The sequence below is a fragment of the Takifugu rubripes genome, chromosome 9 (assembly GCF_901000725.2).
Source record: "Takifugu rubripes chromosome 9, fTakRub1.2, whole genome shotgun sequence".
Classification (NCBI taxonomy): Eukaryota; Metazoa; Chordata; class Actinopteri; order Tetraodontiformes; family Tetraodontidae; genus Takifugu; species Takifugu rubripes.
Genome location: NC_042293.1, coordinates 2,346,802 through 2,372,316, shown reverse-complemented (window position 1 = coordinate 2,372,316; position 25,515 = coordinate 2,346,802). Strand labels below are relative to the sequence as shown.

At 44.5% G+C, this 25,515-nt stretch overlaps 3 protein-coding genes across 11 annotated transcripts; all 3 read left to right on the top strand.

The window, feature by feature from the left end:
* Positions 1-379: 379 nt before the first annotated feature.
* Positions 380-10,639, top strand: ppp6r2b (protein phosphatase 6, regulatory subunit 2b). Of its 6 annotated transcripts, none has more exons than XM_011606952.2 (25): positions 380-835; positions 1,855-2,008; positions 2,099-2,248; positions 2,347-2,445; positions 2,548-2,734; positions 2,953-3,090; positions 3,174-3,239; positions 3,359-3,471; positions 3,560-3,673; positions 4,054-4,174; positions 4,358-4,519; positions 4,594-4,818; positions 4,905-4,969; positions 5,065-5,180; positions 5,315-5,400; positions 5,498-5,575; positions 5,660-5,757; positions 5,836-5,893; positions 6,357-6,481; positions 6,609-6,784; positions 6,850-7,006; positions 7,135-7,214; positions 7,379-7,589; positions 8,492-8,648; positions 8,798-10,639. In XM_011606952.2, the coding sequence occupies exons 3-24, from the start codon at positions 2,121-2,123 to the stop codon at positions 8,640-8,642; spliced, it is 2,754 nt and encodes a 917-aa protein (XP_011605254.2). In that variant the 5' UTR covers positions 380-835; positions 1,855-2,008; positions 2,099-2,120; the 3' UTR covers positions 8,643-8,648; positions 8,798-10,639. The 6 variants fall into 6 exon arrangements, with proteins under 6 accessions (XP_011605254.2, XP_029698152.1, XP_011605257.2 ...); XM_029842292.1 differs by having other exon boundaries at positions 2,096-2,248; XM_011606953.2 differs by lacking the exon at positions 380-835 and adding an exon at positions 893-1,080.
* A 2,058-nt stretch (positions 10,640-12,697) lies between these two features.
* On the top strand, positions 12,698-17,154 carry LOC101067025 (MOB kinase activator 2). The gene is made up of 5 exons (XM_003967158.3): positions 12,698-13,094; positions 15,002-15,138; positions 15,208-15,304; positions 16,210-16,334; positions 16,405-17,154. The coding sequence occupies exons 1-5, from the start codon at positions 13,018-13,020 to the stop codon at positions 16,635-16,637; spliced, it is 669 nt and encodes a 222-aa protein (XP_003967207.1). The 5' UTR covers positions 12,698-13,017; the 3' UTR covers positions 16,638-17,154.
* Positions 17,155-19,585: 2,431 nt separating this feature from the next.
* Positions 19,586-24,803, top strand: adm2b (adrenomedullin 2b). 4 transcript variants are annotated; one of them, XR_003889451.1, is made up of 3 exons: positions 19,586-19,920; positions 23,563-24,150; positions 24,243-24,803. XR_003889451.1 is itself a non-coding variant. In NM_001032583.1 (2 exon segments), coding segments are annotated over 2 exon segments (507 nt in total). In that variant the 5' UTR covers positions 19,586-19,822; the 3' UTR covers positions 23,972-24,102.
* The last annotated feature ends 712 nt before the right edge of the window (positions 24,804-25,515 follow it).

The window sequence follows — 25,515 nt, the reverse complement described above, 5'->3', positions numbered from 1 at the left end:
GAAGATTAAACAGGAATGTGCACCCTGTTGTTGGTGTTGTTTGTTTTTTAAAAAGGTGCTGTTTAATCTCATCCTTAGAAATGGTTTCTAAGGTACTTTTTCATGCAACTTGTACCTATTGTGAATATTGCATACAATAGACTAGTCTTTACATTGTCTTCTTTCTTCACCCACTAAATCAGACAGTCATTAATGGTGATATAGTTGATAGAGTTTATTTGTCTCAGGCTTAATTTACAAATGTGCCTTTCTGATTTTTCTCAATATCAGTATATGTCAAGGTTAAAAGAGGAAAAAAAATCCAGACGGTCCCTTTTTTTTCTTCAAAAGAAATAGACGACAGTCCCTAACCTCTCGCCTTAAAAACGACGCAATTGTCTAAAAAACGCAACATCACTTGGATAAAACATTCCTTGTGCGTGTGCAACGTTTTGTAGACATTAAAGTCAGGCTGGTATGAATCCAACATTTGTTAAAATCGACTACCCGAGTCGGATCCATCACGGCAGTTTTGCCAGAGTGAAATAAAGATGTTTTTAAACAGTTGGACGGCTGAACTTTTGATTGCGTTATAGTTATCCGCCATTTTGATTCTCAAACCTGACATTAAACTGTCGCCTGTCTGCTTAAGATCAGGACGCAGGCAGAGCAGCTGTAGTGGCCGACCACAGTGCGTGTACACGGCGGTGTCAATGACACCGCAACCGGGGGGAAAGGGGACATCTCCGAGCTAAGAGCGCAGCCATGAACGAGCAGCTATGGGCCCGCGGGTAACCATCAGCCCCTGTTGGCGACTTGATGTCTGGTTCGCGGATGACGGCTGGATGAACGAGAGGTAAAAGTGTCCTTTCCTGGCGAATAAAACAGCTGTGAACCTGCTGTGTGCGTGCGTGCGTGCGTGCGTGCTGCCTGGCTGTGTGTTCGGAGGTAACGCCAGAACCAGGAGGACGTAATCGACCGGCGCTAGCGATCGGCGCGTCTTTAACGTCGTTAGCGGCCGCTACTTCTTTAAAACTCCGCTAACATCCGAAAACGTCCTTCAGACGTAGCCTCCGGACGAGTCTGGCATCTCTCGGGAGGGTGAGTGGCAGGACCCGAGGCTCTGGGAACACCCGCGGGCTGGATGCACATGAGTTACCGCCGAGTTACAGGTTACCGTGTGGATAAGCTAGCTAAATAGCATCCCTAATCTACTGTATTTAAACTCTATTATTAGCCGATCGCACGTCCACATAAGCCTGTCTCTGTGCTCATGCAGCGGTCGGGAGGTGAATTTCTGCTTAAGAATGGGAGGAAAATGTGATTTTTGTAAGTTTACGGTCAAACACCTGTTTGTTTAGCGCCGATCTTTGCGTTCGGGCTGGTTTAGCATCCGTAAGTGTTTACAACGCACCACGCCGAACGCGGTCCATTTTACGCTGGTTCTCATGTGTTCTGCTGAATGCCTTTGCAACCTGTGCAGGCAGTCGCAGTTGTGGCAAAAGCCTCATCACGGGCTCATCCTGCGGACTTCTGTTAGCTGATCTAAATGTAAAATATCCTTTAAAATCCGCTGCCAGTCACAGCTTCCGTGGTGTTAAATTTGCAGTCCTTGATTTGCATTTGTAAATCGTCTCCCACATAGAAAACGTTTGTATTCAGTACCTGTAAACACCATAGTTACCATCATTATGCAGATAATTCTGTGTTTGTGGGCTCTCAAAGCAAGCTGATTAATGCCAATACACTGATGTGCAACACTAACTCAATTACAGATACTTGGCTTCCTGCTCTTCCCCGTCTACAACACACACTCCTCTTCTGTAAGCAAGATGTGCAGAGATTCTTTACCTTATTTTTGCTTGTCTCTACAAGGATGGAGCTCATCCCATCCAGGGCTTGCGTGGCATCCATGTAAATGAGTGGGATAGTGCCTCTGAATTTGCTATTGCTAACTCACGTCCAGGCCATCCAACTGAAACAATGGCTGGTTACAAGCTCTGAGTGTGCACGCTAATCCTTGTCAGATGTAAGAGCCTTTAATACTACATTGCTGTGATTAAATACTAGACCAGATAGCGAAGAAATATGACCAGTATATTCCCCTCTTGGTCAGCAGCTAAGATAAAGTGCCATCCACCATGTTTTGGAAGTTTGACTTACACACGTCCTCCCACCTGGAGGCTTTGCTGGACAAAGAGGATGTTACTCTCGCCGAGCTCATGGATGAGGAGGATGTGCTGCAGGAGTGCAAGGCGCAGAACCGGAGGTCTGTTTAATATGCAGCCAATTTATTCAAACATGGTTTGGGTCAGTAATTTCTCCTGATGGTAACCGGATTTTTGTGTCTCTATTGTGGACGAGCAGACTTCTCCAGTTTCTGAGTCAGGACCAGTGTATGCAGGAGCTGGTCCGTCTGATCACCACAGAGCCTCCTACTGGTGTAGAAGAAGTCAAGCGCTTTAAGTAGGTGGTTCTGTTGCATTTGCTGATGTAATATACTGTTCCTCGCTGGTTTTGTGCTACTTGCTGTATTACCTAAGCATCACTACTCTTTATTAATTACAGGTATTCAAATATAGCGTGTGAGCTGCTGACGTGCGACGTGGGAGACATCAACGATAAGCTGGGCAACGAGGAGCCACTGCTGGAAAGTCTGTATGCCTTCTTGGAGCAGCCGTCTCCACTCAACCCTCTACTGGCGTCCTTTTTCAGCAAAACAATTGGGAACCTCATCACAAGGAAGACAGAGCAGGTAACACCTTCAGGTACACGGCCAAGTCAGAGGAAGCATTTCTGTAATTGAAAAGTCTTAAGAGTTGTTGCAGTGGAATTTTATCCCAGATTTCCCAGTTAGATGGGAAAATATCCACCTGCAGTACATTTAGGCGCTAACTTTATGAGACATCGATAGAACTTGGTTGCACCTTCTCAAGGTTTGTGACGCACTTCCCCTCACTCTGGTGTGTTCAGGTGCTCAGCTTCCTGCGGCGGAAAGAGGGCTTTCTCTCTTTAGTCCTGAAGCACATCGATACATCTGCCATGATGGATGTGCTGTTACGACTTATCAGCTGTGTGGAGCCACCCCCTCTCCGGCTGGAGACTCTGACAGTATGAGACAAGTGGACCCATATTCATTTAAAACCTTACACACAGTAACCCTGCTGTTATAATGAGCCGCTGTTCCTCTACAGTGGCTGAACGAGGAGAAGCTTGCACAGAGGCTCATAGAGCTCATTCACCCCGAGAGGGATGAAGAGGTAAAAGGGCATTTCTGCCTTTTCTTATGGACAAGAAGCTCCGATAAATGTCGTCATCAGTACTCCTCCACTAGACACTTTCCATTACTGAGCTTTTTGTGCGTGCTGTGCCATGACAGAGGCAGTCCAACGCTTCTCAGACTCTGTGTGACATCATTCGTCTAAGCAGAGACCAGGCCAATCAGCTCCAGGAGCTCTCCCAGCCCGACCCCCTGCTGGCCGTGCTGGAGTCGTAAGTCAAAGATGGTCGATACGAGCACGATTGTCCACACGTTCTGTTACATGTTGTAACCATGAGACTCTTGTGTGCGTTCCCACAGGCAAGAGTCTGTGGAACAGTTGTTGCAGAATATGTTTTCACGAGAGGGTACCGACAGCTGTATAGTCAACGGAATCCAGGTTCTTCTCACCTTACTGGAGATAAGACGGCCAGTGTGAGTGTTCACTTGGAAAAAAAATTCACTTGGAATTGTCAGTAATCGATACTGTTTTGATTAACATGGTGAGGTTAGTTATTGTCATTCCACTAATTTAGTGGGTCTCTTAAACCTTTTTTTTTTCTACTAAACGGACTCATTTGTCTACGTTTCCATGAGGGACCTACCAAAATAGCAGTTTTTGATCTGCTACATCAAAACAGTGCTGCTATACTGTAAAAAATGTCTCCATGCATCAGGCCATTTTTGTCTCAAAATCTTCTGTCATTGAGTTTATTACTGTGCTATTATTATCTTATTACCCTATGAAATCACACTACAATACTTGCATAGCCATCATCGCTTCTAAACTGTTCTTTATCTTGTGTTTCCCGTAGGGTGGACGGTGTAATGGATGCTCAGGGTTTCGAGAGAAGCTACACTGTAAACAGCAGCATTTTGTTGGCTATTCAACCCCACCTGATACACTTCCACCAGTTACTTTTGCAGCCTCCCAAGGTAAATAAAATAAAGAAAGGCGGCTCCCAGTTGAGATCCCATGACTTTGTAAGTCCTCCAGTTGATCCTGGAAGGCAAAAAGCATGTCACAATCACAAATGTTCAGTTGTTGCTATGCTAAGTCACAGCTTTTGTTGAGAAAGTTGTTTTTCAGCTTTCTCCTTACCTTCGGTGTATTTTTAGAGAAATCCCATGCTGACTACCCTGGGTGTGCTCGAGGAACCTTTTGGGAACACGCGCCTGCACGTAGCTAGACTGGTGGCCTCCCTGCTGTACACCAGTTCTTCTAGCCACGCCGTCATAGCGCAGGAACTGTGTCGGCTCAATACGATGGATCTGCTCCTGGTAAGATGACTGTTCCCAGAGTTCAGCGCTGAGAGGAAAGCTCAAGCTTAATGTTGTTGTTTTTTTTCTTTCAGGAGTTGTTTTTCAAATATACCTGGAACAACTTTCTCCACCTCCAAGTAGAGCTTTGTGTTGCTGCCATCCTTCGGCCCTGTGCACATGAAATGAGACTTCAGCCTGGTTTGGGATCTCAGGAAAAGTCTCATCTGGATGCCTCCCAAGACCAGAGTTCCAGTGAAACCATCTCCCAACCTCCGGTTGGCAGTGAAAGCTCTGCGTACAATCTAATGGTGACTCACGTGCGTGTCTCTTCTCACTCCGATTAAAACTAAATGATTAACTTGACATTTGTTCTTTATTGATTGATGACAACTTTGCCTGTCAGTTGTTCCAACAGTGCCACCTTGTTCCGAGGATTCTGGATGCTTGGGAAGAGAACGATAAGATCCAGTAATCTAGTCTTCTAAACAATTCCTTTACTAGCTTTTATTTGACAGGAGGTTGCAGTATTAGGGCTTCCCTGAGCGTTTGACGTCTGTGTACAGGTCAGCAGGTGGCATGAGAAGAGGTTACATGGGACATCTGACCAGGATCGCCAACACAGTCGTCCACAACCTGGAGAAAGGGCCAGTTCATGCACAGATCGGCAGTCTTATAGCAGGTTTGTGTGCAGTGATATCAACCACAGTTAATAAAATAATTTAATTCCACCACTTCCCAGTTTGCGATCAATAAAATATAGCTCTCCAGCTTTCTGCCTTCTTCATGCTGCTGTTTTTGTGTTGGTGGGTGTAGAGCTGCCAGAGGACTGCAGGGGGCGCTGGGAAACCTTTGTGGACCAGACTCTCTCTGAGACCAACAGGAAGAACACCATAGACCTGGTAATTATGCACACTCTTTTTTTTTTTAAAAACAAATCAGTTTTACAGTTCAGAACCTTTTCATTGGGATCATTTTGGTTTCATTCTGCTTGTCCAGATTGGGACTGGACACCTGCGCCCATCCTCAGATGATGATATGGAGAGTCCATTCCCTAAGGAACTGACACTACAACAGGTACAGTAACTGCACTACATGATTGACAGAATTTTTTTCTTTTAAGAGATTGAAATCTTAAATCCCCTTTAATGTATTTTGCAGACATTTTCAGACTACCAGATCCAGCAGATGACTGCTAACTTTGTGGATCAATTTGGATTCAACGACGAAGAGTTCACAGATCACGACGACAGCATTGGGTAAATTAACTTAAGCCACCCACTTAATCGCAGTAGTTTTATTGTGGATCTGTGCAGTGAACAATACCATTTTTGCAGGGCGACCTTTGACCGAATCGCAGAGATTAATATTAACATCGATGCAGGCCAGGACACCGTGAGTCTACTTCACTCATTTGTTGTGTGAATATATTTGACTTCTGTGGTTGTTTGTGCTGTAATTTTGTTACTCTGTTCAGCTTTTATGCTACTCATTCTGCAGTTTTGAGCTCTAACACATGTTAAAGTGTATAGATGTCTGTGTAGATTCTCAATCATCCAGGTCATAGCTATCCAAGGTAGTCACAAGGGCTATATTTTCAAGCTCTGTCCTCAGGGAGTTCAGAACGGAAGAAGCCTTCTGGATAGAAGGCGAAATGTCTTCAAAAGAGAAGAAAAACAGTCCAGTCGACACAGAAAACTACCTTGGATAATTTGTATAGAGTTTACATTTATACAGGTCTTATCCCCATTAAATCAGACAGCTATGGTTTAATAGTGAACCTAAAACTCAAATCGTTCTTTCTTTTCACTTGTTTTATGCAGAGGATGAATTCAATGACAGATTTGTGTGTTTACAGGCTAATACAGCTGTGTTTGAGGCCTGTTCCAAGGAAAGGATCCAACCCTTTGATGATGAGGAGGAGGAAGATATCTGGGAGGAGAAAGAGATGAGTTTTGCAACACAAACAAAGTCCCGTAAGAGGTCTGAACCACAACATTTTTTTTTTGAGGAGTTTATTTGATGCAACAGAACGTGGGATAGAATTGGGGTCTTTTTTGCTCACTCAGCTACATTTTCTTGTAAAATCAAATATCGAATTTTATTAAAGGTTCGGTGGATCACAGACATCTCACAGCCAAACAGCCAGTAATATTTATGATCAGGCAGCAGCTTCTGGCACTGAGGGCTCTAACAAAGCTGCAGACTCTGATTCTGATGAGGAGGAAGATCTCAAAGCTGACCTGGATCCTTTCTTAAGCACAAGCCAGACTGATGGAACAAAGTGTAAGTCAGAATTGCGACATTTATTTCGAAGCAAGTGTGCTGATGCGGCCTGTTTGATTTGCCAGGCACCGGCTGGGTGGCTGACTTTGGCGAGGTGAAATCAAAGGCTCCAGCAGCAGGAGTGGGCTTTTCAGCTTGGGACGTTCCAGATACTCAACCCAGTTCCACAGAGGCAGGAGAGAAGGGATGGGCTAAATTCACAGACTTTCAGCCTTTCTGTTGGTAAGACCTTTGAACACCTACTTGGAAAAGCTTTCAGGGTTTTTTCGTTTTGGTTTGACGCTGTATTTTTTGTATCAGATGTTACTTATGCGGGGTTTTTATGTGTGCCCATTTATTCATGTCCCCAGCTCTGAAACGGGCCCCAGATGTAGCTCACCTGTGGACTCGGAGCTCAGCAGCTCCGATGGTACCAAATTAAACCAAAACCGTAAGTTAGTGCACGTTTATCTGGGTACTAGTAGATAATCTTGCATGACAATGTTCATAAAGGGTGCTTCAAAATAAGTCTTTTAAAGTTAGAACTCCATCCCAATTTTCATTATTTTTATGAAATTCACAGCTTAATATATTTTTCCTCTGCTTTGTCTGAAGCGTGCGTGTGGAGTGTGTGTGTGGCAAGAAAAGCTCCCTTGGTGGCGTCCGACAGCTCTTCCTCCAACAGCTCAGACAGCGACGAGGAAGAAGGCAAGAAAGAGTCTGCCGCCAGTCAGACAGTCACCATGGAAACCGTGACCACAGGAGCTGGCAAGGAGACCCTTCGACTCACTGTAGACGCCAAAAACGAGCGGGCATTCTTCAGCAGGTACACACGTTCCAGTTCAACAGGTCCCTCTCTGTGCTCTGTATCCCCATTGTAGCGCTCCGTCTTTGTATTTTGAAAGACTCATTTTTCCCTTTCCCCTCCAAACTTTCCCCCATACAATTCAACTTCCACCTCCTCTTTTTTTTTCTTCTGCTATTCCCATCATTCTGTCTGCGTCCACCTTCATACACACACAGGGTATTCAAACCAGCAGTCAGACGGTATGTTTTGCTCAAGGTGTGGAATGTTTTCAAGCAGTTTGATGAAGTATTTGCTTTTAAAAAATCGATCAGAAGCTGTTTGATTGCTTGTTGCATTTAACGGGATGCAGCGTGATGTTTCTTTCTCGCGTTATTTCTGGATTTCGCTTATTCCAGATTCAACACACTATGGAATGAGTCCAGTCAGGATTAAGTTTTTGAAAATGTAAACAGCAGCATAGTGTCAGACTGAATGCTACAATTCAATGTGGTAACATTAACTAGAGAATCCTTATAGTTTTGGGTTTTTTCCTCAGAAGTCTCACACTACTAACAGTATTTCTGATAGCATGCTAAAGTTCTAACAAAAATACAAGCTACTAACACAATGCACATATGAGCATGATAGAGTTGGAGGCTTTTCTCGGAAATTCATTCCTCAGAACACATAACTTAAGTAGATTTTCTGCGGCCAGCCCACTGTGGGCAGTCACAGGCTCTATATTTGTAGTAATAGAAGAGTTGATGCATGAGGTTGCTGGATGCACTGAAGCTGCGGTGAACAGAGCGCAGATGAAGAGGGGAAAAAAAAACCCTGACGTAAATTTAGCCAGCAGCATAAATAGGCTCATGTAGCATGAGGTCGGATGACAACCTCAGACCGTCCCTACAGATTGTTACAGCTGCGTCTGTGTCTTGCAGTGAAGCAGACAAGGTACCACTTGAGGGCCTCGCCATCAAAGACAAAGGGAAAGGAAATGAGAGAGAAAGCGTGGAGGAGAAGAAACACGGCGACGATCCCAGTTCCACCCCAGCCAGTCCGCATAGCCAGTCTACTGCTGTAAGGCAGTAAAGCTGCGTGAGTGCACATTTCTGTTTGTATGAAATTAAATTAAGTAGAAATGATCAACATTACCGTTGCCCACAGATCCATAATCAACAGTGACCGACCACACCGGCTTCCGCTTCGCTAATATTGTAAAAAGTTTTTCTTTTTTTCCCCTATAGAGACACGGAGCCAACCTCTTAATGGACCTAATGGTTAATTGTGCAAACAGGCACACAAACAACACACACACGACTGCTTCATACCTGCCCATTCAGCGTAGAGCCTCGCCACACCTGCTTGCTGTTAGCGGCCCTCCAATACACTTTTTTAATGTCTGAAGATCGGGAAGCTATTGACAAAACCTTCTACAACAGTATGTATGCTGGATTACACAAAACACATATGGATAATGTAGATCCCTCCTGCACCTTATAGCTACTGTGGAACTGCTACAAAGAGGACCGTGTGTTGTAAAGACTTTTTTTGTTCCATGCCAAATCTTGAAAACCTACAACTGTAATATGTTTCTTTTCTTGAGTCTGTTAAAGTAAAACTGTATATGTTCTCACTCTGCGTGCCACCTTTGGAAGGCTGAATAATTCAAAGAAAGATTAATTTGTTATTTTGGCAGCATTCATTTAGCATCGGATCAGTGTGCCCATGTCTGAAATTCTCCACAAAATCCTTTTCTTGATATTCCAATTTTCTTGGCTATGGTCAAGAGGGTGTTTTATTAGTTTTAATGCTTATTTTTACTCATAAATAACCACTTAAAATATTTCTCCACCTAAGCTGGACTCGTTGCTTCATCCCTGTGGAACCTACAGCCATTTATTTTTTGGGAGCAAGCTCACACCTGTGACAGTTTGATTAAGGGATGCTGTTGTATCCGTGTGTGTGTGTGTGTTTGAGCTCTGATGCGGAGCTCATTCTCAGGTCAAGGGAACGAAAAAGAAAGCACACTTGCGTAACACACACGCATGCATACACAACTGCATCGGTACGTGCAAGGTTTTAAAAAACAAACCCAGAAGACACAATGATGTGCACATCTCACCCTCAGAGCTGTTTAAATGTAATATTGTGAAATTTGAGCCTGTATTAGATCGTGGCTATTCTTGGTAACACGTCAGCGTAATATAAATGTATACAGTATATACAAACATTATATCTATTTTTGGAATAAATCCCGCGTATGGAGCGGCAGTCATTCTGCAGGTGGCGGTGTGTAAAACATTTACTGTGTTGTACTTTTGAAATGAGGCAATAACGATGTCTGTGTTTCAGTTACCACCCCAGCATCAGGTCCGGTTCTTCTGATACATGTGGAGCTTTGGGTGTTTGTGGCAGCACAGCCTCCGGAACATTTAAGGGTAATCCAAGTTTAGCACAGCCTGCGTCGGTTGGGTTATCAATTTTGAGCAAAAATTCGCCAACACATACATTTTTTTTCCCCGGGCCAAATTGACAAAATGAGCCCACTTTTGACCTCGCAACTTGGGATTTTGTCAAGCCCGGCGTTCCAGAGCGCAGAGAACAATCCATCGACTGGCGCCCGTTATCGACAGTTAAACCTTGAACTCTACTGTGTTTTTATGTCCATCTGTTTTTAAACAGACCTTTTTATATAAGTTCAACTGACCTGTATATCAGTGGAAATACAGAGACAGGCTTTTAATCTGTTGAACCACAGGAGGAGGAGGTCAGGTCTGCCATGGGGGAGTAAGTCATCAGTTTGGGCCGTTTTACCTAGAACCTAATGCTTATAGACTCGTCTAATTCAGAAAATAATCACGGGTGTAGCTATGGGAAAGTTAGAAAATGCCTTTTATGCATTTGTGGTACTTGAGCGAGGTATTTTCAGCAGGCTAGTCAGTCAGGGAAGCGCTCCCTGTTTGAGACCTGAGCTGTGGCGGCAGCCAGAACCAGCTTTTTCATGGACACGCTTTACTTTATTTTTCTCCTCGTCGCTCTCTCAGGGCAGGAGCTGATGTTAATGCATCATCTTTAAAAAAAAAAGACTTTTGTATTTATTTTGAAAGCACTTTTTCAAGAAGCACTTTGGGTTTCGCTTTGGGCGGGGTCAAATGTCACCGCTGCATTTTCCAACTCGAAGCATTTTTGACTTGAACGAGAGGATCGCGTAGACGCTTTCAAACCCTTCAAATCTTCAACGCTCTCTGCCAAAGCGCGTCTTCCCGCCAGTGGATAACTCGGTTTTCATATCTGGGAAGTAGCCTCTTCTTTTTCTAGAGTTCATCTAAAGCCGCCGCGCGTTTTTCTCCGGCGTTATCGGGGGGGGGGGTGCCACATGTCCACAGCCGGTGATTCAGGACCGTCTCGCTTTGGTTCGTCAAACACTCTGAGCACACGTTAGCCTAGTTCAGGGTCAGACGACGGGGTCAAATGTTCCCATCTCATCCTAGAACCGACGTGAACAACGTTCAGGTGTGTGTGAGCGTGTGTGTCCTTCACCTCCAGTTTAGTTTGTATGTGGTTGACGTGTGATGGTTCCAAGTCCACATGCATATTTAAGTACCATCACCTCATTTACCTTGTGTGTTGCATTGTATAACAAACTATCACAACTGGAGAAGACTGAAACTATAATTCTAGTCACTTTTTGGGCCATTCCATGCGTGTGCGTTGTTCCACGTGTCCGAGGGAAGCCGTTTGAAAAAGAAACAGCCATGTTTAATGCCTTTTTTTTTGTAAATTGGACTGATGCTGGAGGTTTTTTTTTTTTTAGAGAGTGCTGTGTCTGTCATCTGTTGTCTATTTAGCTTGTACATTAAGATATGAACCTAATAAATCTGTCCAAGAAGAGCAATCAGAGTGAGATTCAGTGATGGAGAGACTGCATCTATTCAGGCGCTGTGACCTTATTTTAACCGGGAAAAGCACATTTATTTCCTGGTTAAAATGTGACTAAATGTAGCAACACAACAACAAAGTAAAGATGTGAGAGTAAAAAGTAGAAAGTTCCCTAAATCCTTTTTCCTGTGAGGAAAAGATCTAATCCAAAGCTGACTGAGATTTGTGCTTCAAATCTCAACGTGCACGTCCACAGAATCAGCCAGCACATTAATATACTGCAGGTTTGATGTACAACAAAACATTAAACATGATATACGTCATCGCTGAAAGTTAAATTTGGAACGTATTTTTAAAAATTAGAACCTCAGAGTAAAACCGCTCTCCTAAATCAAGTGGTTTTGAGTTCTGCACCACCAGGTTTGTTCCTCTATGGAAAATCAAAGTTGGATGTATGTTCAGTAGCCATTAATAATTGTAAAAAAAGAAAACCTGGCGAGAAAAAACCTTCACTCGCATCCATCTTCTCTGGAAGTATTTATTGCTAATCGCTGTCCTGGTGCCCTCATGTACCAGGAATACACCTCATCCAGGTTGCCAGGACGCATCGAGGGTTGTTTCTTACTCCACTCCATTATCACCAGTACCTCATCAAGCTGGATGTTACACATCGGTGTGTGTGTGTGTGTGTGTGTGTGTGTGTGATGTCCCTGGAGTAGCATGGAGATAAACAGGAAATTACGGTTTCCATCTTTTAATAGCTCTAAAGACTTTAAGATTACTCTCAAGCTTCATGATCTTGTGCTGGGGGGGTGACAGAGGTTCATCTCCTGTTTCCAGCCCGCAGGAGCACACGTGCACGGCCGAGCTCGGCCTTTAGAACCGTGTTTACCTTCAGGGCAGATCGCAGCTTGTGGATTAGGTTGCTTCCTTGTTCTCGACTGTATGTTTGTCTCCTGCACATGTGGCTGCACCCACACCACCTCTACCCCCACCCCCCCAGAGTCAACACTGACACACTCGGATCACAGATGGAAAAGAGCTCACATCAGGGGGGAGAAATGAATGTGGAGATGGAGGAGAGACCCTGGACACCCTCCACCTCCAAAAAAAAGAAAACCCTTTTTTCTGCATCCACATCTGCCTCTGCTCTGCCGTGCGTGCGTGCGTGCGTGCGTGTGGTGGAAAAAGGGAAGAAGGCGGAGCTGTGCGTCCTGTACTTGAATGGGTTTGTGGAGAAACCTGCCCGTCCGCTCGCAGCCGAGGGAGGAGGAGCCTGCCGGGTGTGGGAGTCCAGACAAAGGAGACATAAACACACTGACACTGGATCTCTGGGGCCTCGGGAGAAGAGGCAGACGCGAGTCCGAATCCCGGGGACTACGGGGGTGTTTTGCAGGATAAGGAGGGCGCATGTGTTTGTCAGCTGCGCGCACTGGTGCGTGAGAGATGTTTGCGTCGGGGCGGCAACTCCCACACCCTGTTGCGTGGATGATTAGTTAGTTAATTAGTGCTTTGGGGATGGAACCGTGCAGCCGGAGTGACCATCAAGTCAGCTTTTAGTGGTTTTGTGTGAGTTTGCCCAGCCATGGGGGGCTGCCACAGTTACCCCTCAGCCACAAAGAGCGACGGAAGGACGGTCCAACCTCCTGACAGCGACAAACTGTGAGTTTCCAACTTTACTCTTGCGAGTGTTGGTGTGCACGAGAGGAAACAGAGTGAGGAAGCTACGGAATGTCCTGCAGATCACTCTTTGTATGTGTGTGTGTGTGTGTGTGTGTGTGTGTGTGTGTGTGTGTGTGTGTGTGTGTGTGTGTGTGTGTGTGTTTTACATAGTTGTGTGATGGCATCAGAAAAGGTGGATTCCTCAACATAAGTGTAACTGGGTGGAAGGTAATAACGTTCACTGAAGTAGGGGGAAAAGTTCCAGACTTGACGTTGTTACACTTTTGCATTGCGTTATTACGTTCTATTCTGAACGTGAAAACATGAAAAACAACCCTAAACTGGTTTGAAAAGCTAAATATGAGCGTTGGTGTGAAATGAAGAACATCTAACTTTCACTTTTGTCTATTGAAGTTCAACTTTCAGAGGTCAAATATATACACAGATGTGTAATTACCATCCACACTAATGGTGTTTTATAATTAGCACTAAGACTTTTATGCAAACATTGATCAGCAGAAGCTGCCCTTCCACGTTTCTACAGTAGCCAGGAAAGGACATGCGTCATAAATGACCTGTAGAAGACTTTAATACCACAAACCAGCTATAATTTAGCAATTTTCCAGCTATTCAAATGATGCATTTTGGGACTGGAAATAAGATTAGACAAAGTTTATTACTTGACGTTCAAACAATTTTACTGTTGCACAGGTTTGGGTTCATTTCTGTAACAGTTATAAATAGATGTGATGAAGAGTATGTTAACTGTACACTGTGTGTGCTTGCCTGCATGTGTGTGTGTGTCTGTGTGTGTGTGTGTGTGTGCACCCACTCAGGCATAAAGATGTAAAGGTAAACAAATGGCTGCGAAGAGAGCAGATTCAGTCACAGAAAATCATGTTTACACAAATACAAAATCACTCAGGCTTTTGTGTGTGTGTGTGTGTGTGTGTTTCTTTTGAGAGTGAGAGTGAGCGAGAGGGAGAAAGAGACAACTGGTAGTCAAGAGGCAGTAATTAAATAAACGCCCCTGAGCTGGAGCAGAACAGGATGTTAACAGAATGAGTTCCTAAAAGAATCGTGGTTTCCACCATCGTATCTTCAGCGCAGCTCCTGTTTGCGTTCCCTCGTCACTGTTTGACCTCTTACTTTGGACAAAGATCGCTTGTTTTTGCCACCCAAATTCTCCCACCCACGCGTTTACACGAGGGCGAGCGACGCCCCCCAGAGAGCCACTGGCGCTTCTCTTATCGCGGCCGGCAAGGTCACACTGAGCAAACCCTCAGCTGCTGTGTGTGTGCAGACATCTGAACACCGAACGTGGCAGCTGCTCGATTCCACTACTCTTTAAAATATTCAGTCCAAAGTGCCATCTTAAAAAACATTTGCGCTATTAAAAGAGACGGACTGGAGCGCTGCGAGTCTTCAAAGTCTGGCCTGCAGCAGCGTGGCGCCTCGCTAACCAGTTTGCATAAAACCAAATCAGGCTGCTATTTGCTTGTTTGTTTTTTTCCCCTTTCTAGTCCATGTTCCTAAGACACCACGTGGTGTTTGGTGGAGGAAGCAGGCCGCAGTTTATCTCACACGCCATTAGACTGTGGAAGTGACCTGCAGAAGCCAGCCTCATTAGCAGTAATTACACTGGCTCAGAATTGACTACCTTCATTACATGAACTGCTGGTTTATTGGAAGAATCAGGTCTGCAGTTACAGTATGAATGTGTGTGTGTGTGTGTGTGGGTGGGTGGGTGTGTGCACAGCCCCATCATGGCTAACAGAGTGTAAAGAGTGTATCTACCAGCTGCAGCCATAGGAATTAATCCACTGACCAATTGATTGTTTCACGCCGCCATATTTCCTGTCTTCCTCGCCCTCCTTGCCTCATTAACCCCGCGTTGTCTTTCCAAGGGGGATTAATAACAATCTGGAGGAGCGGCCGTACCTGCAGCAGCAGTACGTGAGCCAGCGGATCACACACACGGACGTGACCCCCCTCGCCGCGTTGCCGCCGGGCGTCGACAGGGCGGAGTGGCTCGCCAGCAACAGTGAGTGCAGCCCGTCAAACAACAACAGGAAACTCTTATCGTGGACTTAGCTTGATTCTTTCTTTCCAGCGGTTGCTTTTTTCAAGAACATCAACCTGTTCTTCAGCGCGCTCTCAGAGTTCTGCACTCCCAGCACCTGCCCGACCGCCTGTGGACCAGGCAACACGTAAGTCCTCTGCTGCGGGGAGGTCGAAGGTCATTGACAGTCGACTCAGCAATTTCAACCCGCCGGAAAGTTGGATTTCTCTTCCGCGCTGTTTGCTGCAGCAGGAACTTCACCGGAGTTGAAATAAACATCAACACGAGGTCTTCTCATTTTTCACACTGTCAGTATTTTAGCTGCTCAGTCTTGTTCAAGCTGATGCTTTTCTTAATGTTTACTGTAATCGAGTCACGAATCCCAACAATCCCGTAAGCTGCTAAATACTCTATATTATGCTTTTTACTTGGTCTCAGCTGATATATGAACATATATCACTGTCATATATAGTTGATAAGAACCTACCGGCTACAGAAACACTGTATTGTCTTCTTAATCCCTTTCGGGGTCATATATAAGCATTTGTGGCTTCAGTATCTTGCTCAAGGGTACCTGGACAGTGCTCTGGCACCTTCCCCGACTACCACAACCCCTTCCATGTTTTGTCTACACTGGGGCTCGAACCTAGAACCCTCTGTTTCTCAGCTCAGTTCCCAGCAGACTGGGCAAAATTCTTTTATATTTGAGGGGGGAAAAAGTGGATTTTTGATGAAATTCAATGTATTCAGCTTTATTTATATAGGATGTGTTCCAATCAAGATTGTCTCTACGGGTTTACAGAAACCCAGAGGCTGACTCTGCAAGTAATATTGGCAGCAGTGTTGAATTAACCCTCACACACACACACACACCCACACCCCAGAGTAATTGCATTATGGGTAATAGCTCCTACTTTGGAATAAAAATGAGTGAAATGACCCTGACAGATGGTTTAAAAGGCTTCAGTTTTCCTGCATCTCCATTACTTGTTGAGCCTGAAGACATTTGTCTCCCGTGTCTCTGTCAAAGAATGAGTGTTTTGTTGTCATCAGGGTTTATTTTTGGACCGACGACCACGGCAGGAAGCTGAAGTGCTCGGCCCCTCTTTACTTCGACTATGCCATGTCGTACGTTCAGGACCTGCTGACTGATGAAGACGTGTTTCCCACGAAAGCAGGTAAAGAAACATCTCATCCACACCTCCCGGTTGTGCAGGTTGTCTCCGTCACCTCTACCGTCTCTTGCAGGTTCGGTGTTTCCGACAGGCTTCATCTTCCTCGTGCAGAAGGTGTTTCTGCTGTTTTTCCGAACTCTGGCTCACATTTACTGGTCTCACTACAAAGAGATGCTAGTGCTGGGCCTGCACCCCCACCTCAACACGCTCTTCACACACCTCACCCTCTTCTGCAGGCAGCACGCCCTGCTGGAGCTGGAGGACACTGAGCCTCTGCAGGACCTCATCACAGCCCTGGGACAATAGAGCACAATCACATAATACACGCATTTCTACATTTTCCATCGCTTATTTAATTATTATATGTGATTACAAAAACATATACTGTATATTGTATATTTCAGCATTTAAATTTCACAGTATGAATTGTTTTTAAAGTAGGGAAATATAAATACTGTTACTGAACAGTATGTGGGAGGATGAAGAGACTATTATGCTTAACCAAGCAGAAATTTCAGACCTGATCTGGTGCAGCCAGTTCTCCTGTTATTGCAATCGTGTGATTCCTTAATATCGCATGTTGGTGTGTTTTAACATACGTGTGCACTATTTTATATTGATAAGGTCAATATGAAGGTAAAGTATGTTTTACTCAGACTGAACAGGTGTCGTTTTCCAGACACAGACATAGTTAGGGATAATTCATTGTGCCATTATCCTTCCACATGTGGATGGAACAGTGCAGCTTCTGTGTGAAGGAATGTTTTCTCATTTATGTCCAGCGGAGCCAAATGAAAATAAACAAGATGCAATTTCAACTCAACCCGCGTCAGTTACATTCAGGGAGCGTGTCACGGTTGTCTGAGAAGTTTTGGTCCTGAGGTCAGTGCAGGGACCGTCTGCAGGCGCCTGAAGACAGGCACAACAGCACCACCTGTCGGCGTCTCTGGCGCACAACACCAGGTTCAATAACCTGTTGATGTCAAAGTAATTAAACAGACACTGCCCAAATATCACCCGCTGTTCCGGGCAGGAATTGCAACTTTTAAGTCTTTTTTTAACCAATACCAACACATTACAGTACGTGAGACTGTGTTTCAATGTGTTATCAGATTAGATCACGCAATTTAATATAAACTAGAAAAAACGTTTTCAAGATTTTCAAGAAACGTTTACAAGACTGTCTTTCTGGGTTTTGGCAAAACTGGCTTCATTGTTCTTGTAGTCGAACAAAATATTCACATAGTAGCACATGGCAAAACCATTTTGTTGCTACTTTGAAACGATTTAATAAAGATCCGTTTTTCAAGGCTCAGTTTGGTGGGAACTGGCCTGAGAAGGGGAGGGTTCTCGGTTCGAGGCCCATGCAGCGCAGACAAAACAGGAAGGTTTTCTGGTAGTATGGGGTGGTGCCAGAACACCTTCAAGAAAGGTACTGAACCCACAAAAGCTCATATAGGGCCACCCCGTAAGGGATAAAGCGGTTAAGAAGACGAGTATAACAATGACAGTAGCAATACAGTGTAACACTTACGGTGAATAAAACATAATTCCTTCTTCTGTCCTCAAATTGAAATCTCAGAGGTTATTTTATGTTGAACAGTAAAGATTTTTTAATAGAATATTCAGTGATTGTAATACCACGTCTCACCACAGGGAGGCAGTATACAATCCAATTTTGGGATTTTAATTTGTATTTCGCACTATTATTTGGCTCTATTAGCACTACTCTTTGTGTCTATTTCCATGAATAGAATTTAAATGTAATAATTATTACAATTAATTATTAAGATATTAATAAAATGAAATTAAAAGATTAATACATTAAGGTTTTGTTTGAGGGTAATCTCGATCATCTTTTATCAGAGTGAGGGCAATTTTTAGCTCCCCACGCTGTGATTTTTTATTTTAGGGCTGTTAAAAACACAGCATGGGAGGATATGTTCACCTGCAGAATAGCTCCAGCTCTGTAAGCCCTCTCACCTTTTTAAAGGTAGTTCCCTCTGCACAGAGACAGCACATTTCTCAGCTTTAACATCTGAAAACATTTACTTTATTTAATTCCTATCCTCAAAACTTCAAAAATGTACAGATTGGAGCATCAGATGGTCCCTGTGATTTTGGCCTGAGGTGTAGTGCAAGACACATGAAACTAAAGCCTTCAATGGGGAGTCTCAGAGCTCAGACTGAGACACACAAGATTGTTGTAAAGACAGACAGGAGATGCGTTCTTGTGGACCTGAAGTGGATCTCAGGGTGTTAGAACCTGAGCTTAGGAGTTAATACTGCAGACTGCTGAGTCACAGACACATAAAACTCAGCACTTTAATTAAGGTACGGCTGTACAAAACATTCCTTAAATCAGGTTCAGAGCTTCAGGACAGAATAACAGCAGTCACACACAGAAAAGAGAACATGCTTATCTCTCTGGCCTCTCCTGACCGGAATCCACTTTACTCATGTTGATATCAGATCATCGTCTAGATTTTTTTTTTAAAAACAAAAAAAACCTGATGTTTCCACCTTCAAAACCTCCAAAACTGAAACTATTTATCCCAGTATTTATCACGCGTCATTGCAGCAGCAGGTTGGTAATACGTGAGAATGTATCTGCTGCTGCTGCTGCAGCCAACTGCAGCAGGCTGATTAAGCGTTGCAGAGAACAGACAGTACGATCAGATCTCATGAAGCCGCACGATTTACAGGAGTCCCTGGAAGCGGCGTCTTACGTTGTAGTTTAAACTGGGACAAACCTTGTGCTGGGTTGCTCAGATAAAGGTCAGATTTTATAATCATATTTTCAAATGTCACATGACGCTCAGTCGCAGCTGTTGGGACAAGAACAAGAAGGAAACCCTGAGATATTCAGCATTTATTAACTCATAAAAAGGTCCAGATTAAACACTTTTTGCTGTTAGGTATTCAAAACAGACCTGCGTCCTTTATTTATTGTTTCGATTTCAGTTTGATTTTGTAACGATCAGATTTAAAATCTAACATTTCTAGCAGCAGAAGTCGCATTAGTCCCAGTTTGACACTTTTTAATGATTGGAAATGACGTGACTTCACCGCAGAAAAATCCAGAATTTCCATAATCTCTGGCTCCAACGGTGACGATTGGACATAGAAATTGAATTGGATTCATTGGAGGCTTCAGACAATCAGTCTTCCTCCCCCCTCCTCCCCCATCCTCCCACCTCCCCTCCCAGTAAGCCTTTATAAATCAGAGCTGGAGGCTCAAGTTTCTCTCTGGGTGAACTTCGCTGCGTTTCTCAGGTGGCACCTTCCTCCTGCGAAGACTTTCTGGGGACACGGACGAGGAGAGGATGCGGCTGACGATGAGGTCAAGGTCACCGGTCAAAGCAGGACGGATGACGTCTTTCTAAACAAGTTTTCAGTCCAAAACAGTGGATTTTACTCAATAAAAGAACTTGATTTTTTTGGTGTTCTGTGATCTGCACCCCTGTGCGGAGCCTTTTAACCTCTCCGCCATGCGCGTGCTGCTGCCGGTGTGGCTGCTGCTCAGCCTCCTGCCCCTGGAGGTCCAGGCCCGGGCTTTGAGCCAACAGAACCTCGGTCTACCACACAGGTAACGCTAACAGCACTTTACGCTGCTCAGATTGTGATTCAAGGAGCCAAGTCTTGGGGCTATCTGGGTTAATGTTATGGGATATTCGGTAAATGCATTTAAGTCACGTAATCAGGCTCCAGCTGCTCATCGGTGGGTGCGTGTTGTGAGGGGTCTGAGTATCGACAGTTATTAATGTGGGAAAAGGTCCAGTGGCAGAAGGAGGTTATTCCTCTTAGCAGCAGGAGGGGCGAGAGAGGTGAAGGTGATTTAGAGGGATCTGGGACGAGGGTTCAGGACAACATCCCACCTGCAGGGGCTGTAAATGATTCTTCTTATTTATTTCTTATTAACTTCATATTTTGATTTGTGGAAGCTTTGTTCTAGAAAACACATCAAATTTCCTCTTATCTGACCCTCAGGATGATAAATGAAAATGGAACTGGAGTTTGTTGAGGGATCTTTTTTTGTTGTTAATTTATTGGCAAAGAATACCTACCAGATCGACTGGAGGTGGACACTTCCAGGTCCATCCGCAGATGTTGGACTCTGGAACCATCGAGTCATCCTTAAACCTTTCCCGGTCCTTGAGTCCTTGTGTTGTTGGAAGGTGGACCTTCAGCCCAGGCTGAGGTCTTGAGAGTTCTGGCTCAGGTCCTGGATGGACCACCATTTTATTATTTCATAACAAGGCAGCAGCATGACTAAATGTAAAAGAAAAAGTTTGCTGCAGAAATGAGAGCATCTTGTGACAGACGGACGTCAGCGCATGGTGAGATTTGCTGAGGTGTCACATGCGGATCTGCTCGGTTCAGAGCTGCAGCAGCACTGGGCTTCTAGCTTCGCTCATCTGGGAACATTCTTTGAGGTCGGAACAAGGATTCATTGTGCTTCTAACGCTTTAATCTCGCATGTAAATGTAAATACAGTTTGCACAACGCAAACATTCGCGCAACGCCTGATGCCTTTTTAAAAATTGGGCTCCGGTTCTGAGGCTTTTCACATCGAAGCCACTGGGATCCCCAGAACCAAAACATGCTGGAGGGTCCCACTGCTTCAGACGGGCTCAAATGTGTTCAGTCACAACATGTTCAGCGCCACTAAAGGCGCACACTGTCTGGTTCAGATGTCTACATAGAACATCCAGAGAGAGGGAGGAAACGTTTAGTTCTGATAGAGAAAGATGGCCGTGCTGCGCTCTTCTAACAGCCCCATACTGAGCTCTCACTTGGCTGGAATGTTGGAGAAGCTACTTTACACACTCTTGTGCTCTCTCGCTCTCTCTCTCTCCCCCCTCATAAACACCCAAACACACTAAACCCAAGTCCACTCTTGACCTTGAAGCCAACTCTTCACCCTCAAGCGACCCTACGAGGCCGCGAGGACCAGCCAAAATGTCTCGACTTGACTAAGGACATGTATGTTCTGGTCCTAACAAGAACACACAGTCACACACAAAGACGTTCAGCATCTTTTTTCAAAAAGCTGATAAGCGTCTCTTCCTTTAGCAACAATGGCATCTTTGATGTCACCACTTCTTATAATTGTGTTCACACATGATTCTTTGTTCCAAGCTCCTCCAACAGGTCTAGAAGGAGCCCGGTCCAAAGAATAAGCAGATTTTTCTTCAGGCTGTTCGCCAGCTGGCAGGATGAAAATGTACAGAAGTATAAACAAGTGTTTATTTGTGAGCTGGATCGGTTAATAATGCTGCCTTTTTGGTGGTGAATGACTTAGGTAGCTTTAGCTACTTGTTACTCAACGACTATGTTACACACCAAATCCAGTTTTCTGTCCATAAAAAGGTCACGTCTGGTTCCGGCCACTTTAAACGCTGACAAGCAACGAAGCATTCTGATTTGTCCTCTAGAGAGCAGCATTTCCACACCAATGTGACGTGGTTCTATTGCAACGGACAAAGAATTTTCCCATTTTCCCCCTTTTTTCTCTCTTTTGACTGCCTGTGCCTTTATTCATCATTGTGTTTAAAAGGTCCAGCATGAGATGTGCGTGTAAGAATTATAATTTATTAGAAATTCCTCCATTACATCCCTTCTCAACAGTGACAGAGAGCCTATGGAAGCTGTTAGGGAACAAAATGAAATGCGCTATGACTTTTTCTGACATTGCTGCGCTAAATTGTGCAGATAAACTTAAATTTAAATGTAGTTGCTACATTATAAAAGGGGCAGGTTATAGCAAAATGTTAAAGTACAGCGAAGTTGGCATTTAAAAGTCTGTTTACCTACTCATGGAGAGGAGCTGGCATCAATATGTTAGTCAATATTTTACATCTAAATAACCAAAAACAGGAATTATTGTAATAATTGTATTATATACACTAATTAAGCAAATTGAATTTCACCCCTCGTATCATATTTTAATGTATCAGAGATAAACACAACCGGAAATTATAACTGCGAGGGGTGTATTCAGTATGTTTTTTGCAGATTTAAATCTAATTTGTTGCTTGGCACCCAGAGGAGTGATCAGAATACCAGTCAGGATTACTCCCAGGATAAGGATTATTAAATATTCTGTCCCAGTTTTCCACAACAAACAAATATTATTTGTTATTAACCTCGTGAAAGTAGAATATTGTGGTCGGACACAGGAAACGGCTCATTCAGCACAGCAGAGGAGGTTTTTTAGTGTGTTCGATCACTCTCTGATTCAGAAAAACAAAATAATTCCACCGTTTCGGAACAGGAACACGTTTGTCACTGCTTTACACTATTGGTGCCGAGCGTTGCATAATATGTGAGGGGTCACGTGGACCCGGGGCCTTTCTCTTTGCAGTAGCTGAACCCTTGAAACTCTCGGGAAGCGTGAATGAGGCAGGGAAAACAGCAAAAGGCTTGACGGCTGGAGGTGAGAAAGGAACGTCCTCAGACGCTCAAGAGCAGCTGTGGCAGCTTTTTCCTGCCGTCTGCATTGTTCTGTGCCACTTTCAGGGCCTTGTTGTGCTGGTCTCGGCCCTGTTTACAGCGCGTCAGCTCACACGCTGTCGCTGATTAACTGGAAATGTTGTGGGGCTCAGACCTGACAGTGTCAGGTGTTTTTGAACACCGCCAGTTAAAAACCACTTTGCTCTGGATCGGATCGGTACAGGAAGCAGAGCAAACGTTTACGCTGCCGGGGATGAATATTAAATGATTTATTATAAGAGGTTTAGGGAAGAAAAGCAGAGGTTGTCACTCTTTAACTGAGGCAGGTCCACCTGGTGAGACTCAGGGGCCATTAAATGCTTGTCTGGTGTTTCGGTTCTTGCGGACGGAGATGAAGGATTTTTATAAAGGTTTAAAGGATCTTGAATTACTTCAGCAGTGGGTTGCAAAGTCGTCAATGCTGAGAGGAAGTGTGTCAGAAACAGGAGCAACATGATCTCAACTGCCTCTTTCCCTCCATCCACCAACAACATACCCAGACTAGCACCCCCTACTGTTAAAGAGATGTTGGTGCATGCACGATGTTCCACAGATGTGGTCTTTCCAGCTGCCTCAAGACATCCAATCCGACTCAAGAAATCCAGAACCTTTGAAATACATATTAACAGTCGTTGCAAGTTGAATTCCTGCCTGACCGACAGCTGAGCAAGGCGGTAAATTCCGACACGTACGGCTCATCGTTGTATTTGAACTTCTCGGTTTCTCTGTGTTACAGGTTCAGTTTGCTCAGGACCTTGAAAATCCCAAAGTCCTCCTTTATCGTGATCGGACCTGCTGCGTCTGACCCCCCTGAGGTTACCTACCACCACGTCGCCCAGGGAGACGGCCGTGTCACCTGGATGGCCTGGCTACGCGGTAAACCCCTGTTGGGATCCTCTGACCCGCCGCTTGGCCAGACTGACCGCGTGTTACGGGACACGCCGGCCTGGAGGGGTAGGTCAAGGGGTCGTCGCCATGCCAACAACGGTGGCGGTAGGAGCCATGGGCAGTTGATGAGGGTGGCCTGTGTCCTGGGCACCTGTCAGGTCCAGAACCTCAGTCACCGTCTATACCAGCTGATTGGACAGAGCGGGAAGGAGGACTCCTCCCCCATGAATCCGCACAGTCCTCACAGCTATGGCTAAACACGGCAACACACCTTTCCTGGGGATAAAACAGAGATGCTTGATAGCATAGGGTGCAGAAAGATGGACGACAGGAGAACACCCACCACTAAACTTCAAACCTCTGGTGGTAGGCCGCAGTAAAGGAAGGATATCTCAAAATAATAATAAAAAAAACTTTAGATGTTTCTTATCCCTTGGTAAAGCAATGGATGTTCAGATAATATTATTACTATATATGGATATTTATTTTTATGATGGTGTTTGTTTTAATTAGTCTTTAAAACCCCAGATGAAGACGAAGAGTTAGGAGAGGTGGAGAGCATGGCTCGGCTCGTCGTCTGCAGACCTCCAGCATCCCCAGCACGAGATGGCAAGATGGTTTGGTCTCATTTTCATAGGAAGTGGCAGGCATAGACGTAAAAGAACGGTGGCGGCATGTCGTCCATTTTTGCTTCATAAGAACACTGAGTCAGTGGTAATGCTCAAGGTTTAGTGGCTATCATTAGCTAATGCTGCACTATTCTGATCCTCTGTAGACTAGAAAGATCTAATACAGACCTGGTGGAGGGACGGTCTTCATCACTTTAACAGCTCCAGTCTGCATTTTTTACTGTCCTTACCAGAAACACAGGAACTGTACTAGAACTTTACATTATTTCCTGTTCTGAACCATTGATTGTAATGCTGTTTCAGTATATTATTGTGATGTCTTTTAAAAACTGGAAATGATTTATTCTGTTAACGTGACTAAAGTTGTAAATTTTAACACATGGAACCCATTTCAAGGGAATCAGATTTTGAATAGACAATAAATGAAATAAAATATGGAAACATATTTGTCTCTGTCTTTCGAGGGGAACCGTGGGGAATTTAACTGCAGTGAAATATGAAACTCCATCACACAGCGCTCACATGCTTCTGGGGCAGGTCGGCTTCACCGAGACGTTACAGCTTTCTCTTATTTTCGCCTTCATTCCCTCATTTAACCTCCTGGCAGTAAGAATCTGTTTTCCTGTGTTGTTTATCAGGCTGGCAGAGCTCATGCAACCGATCAGACGTCACCACCTGTGATGTAACATCTTGTATTTATCTTTTATTAAATGAACAATTCTTTTTGAATGGATTAATCAAAAATAACAAAACATAACAGCACAGTACAACTAATAAAGAATAACATAACCTTGTATTGGTCTTTAATTTCTCTGGACTCCAGATGGTTAAATGCAAAATGCTGAAGTTGTTCTTACGTGTGCACGCGTGCGAGTCTGTGCACTATCAGTCTCACTATCAGTCCAGAGCTCTACTTACAGTAAAGTTCTCACAGGTGATTCTTCAGTCCTGTGTGTGTGTGTGTGTGTGTGTGTGTGTGTGTGTGTGTGTGTGTGTGTGTGAGTGGGTGGGTGGGTGCAAGCTATGTATTGAGGTATCAGGGTCCACACAATAGCAACCTCAGCCAAAGATAGAAGAACAAGGATTTGTGTGTCTGTGTGTGCGTGTGTTTGTGTGTGTGTGTGTATGTGTGTGTGTGTGTGTGTGTGGGGGGGGGTAAAAGTGGCAAACGG

Coding starts and splice junctions, on each gene's coding strand:
- ppp6r2b (XM_011606955.2), top strand. CDS start 2,121: ATGTTTTGGAAGTTTGACTTACACACGTCCTCCCACCTGGAGGCTTTG. Junction 4,520..4,593: donor ATACGATGGATCTGCTCCTG/GTAAGATGACTG, acceptor TTTTTCTTTCAG/GAGTTGTTTTTCAAATATAC. Junction 5,894..6,356: donor TCGATGCAGGCCAGGACACC/GTGAGTCTACTT, acceptor GTGTGTTTACAG/GCTAATACAGCTGTGTTTGA.
- LOC101067025 (XM_003967158.3), top strand. CDS start 13,018: ATGGGGGGCTGCCACAGTTACCCCTCAGCCACAAAGAGCGACGGAAGG. Junction 13,095..15,001: donor CCTCCTGACAGCGACAAACT/GTGAGTTTCCAA, acceptor TGTCTTTCCAAG/GGGGATTAATAACAATCTGG. Junction 15,139..15,207: donor GGAGTGGCTCGCCAGCAACA/GTGAGTGCAGCC, acceptor CTTTCTTTCCAG/CGGTTGCTTTTTTCAAGAAC.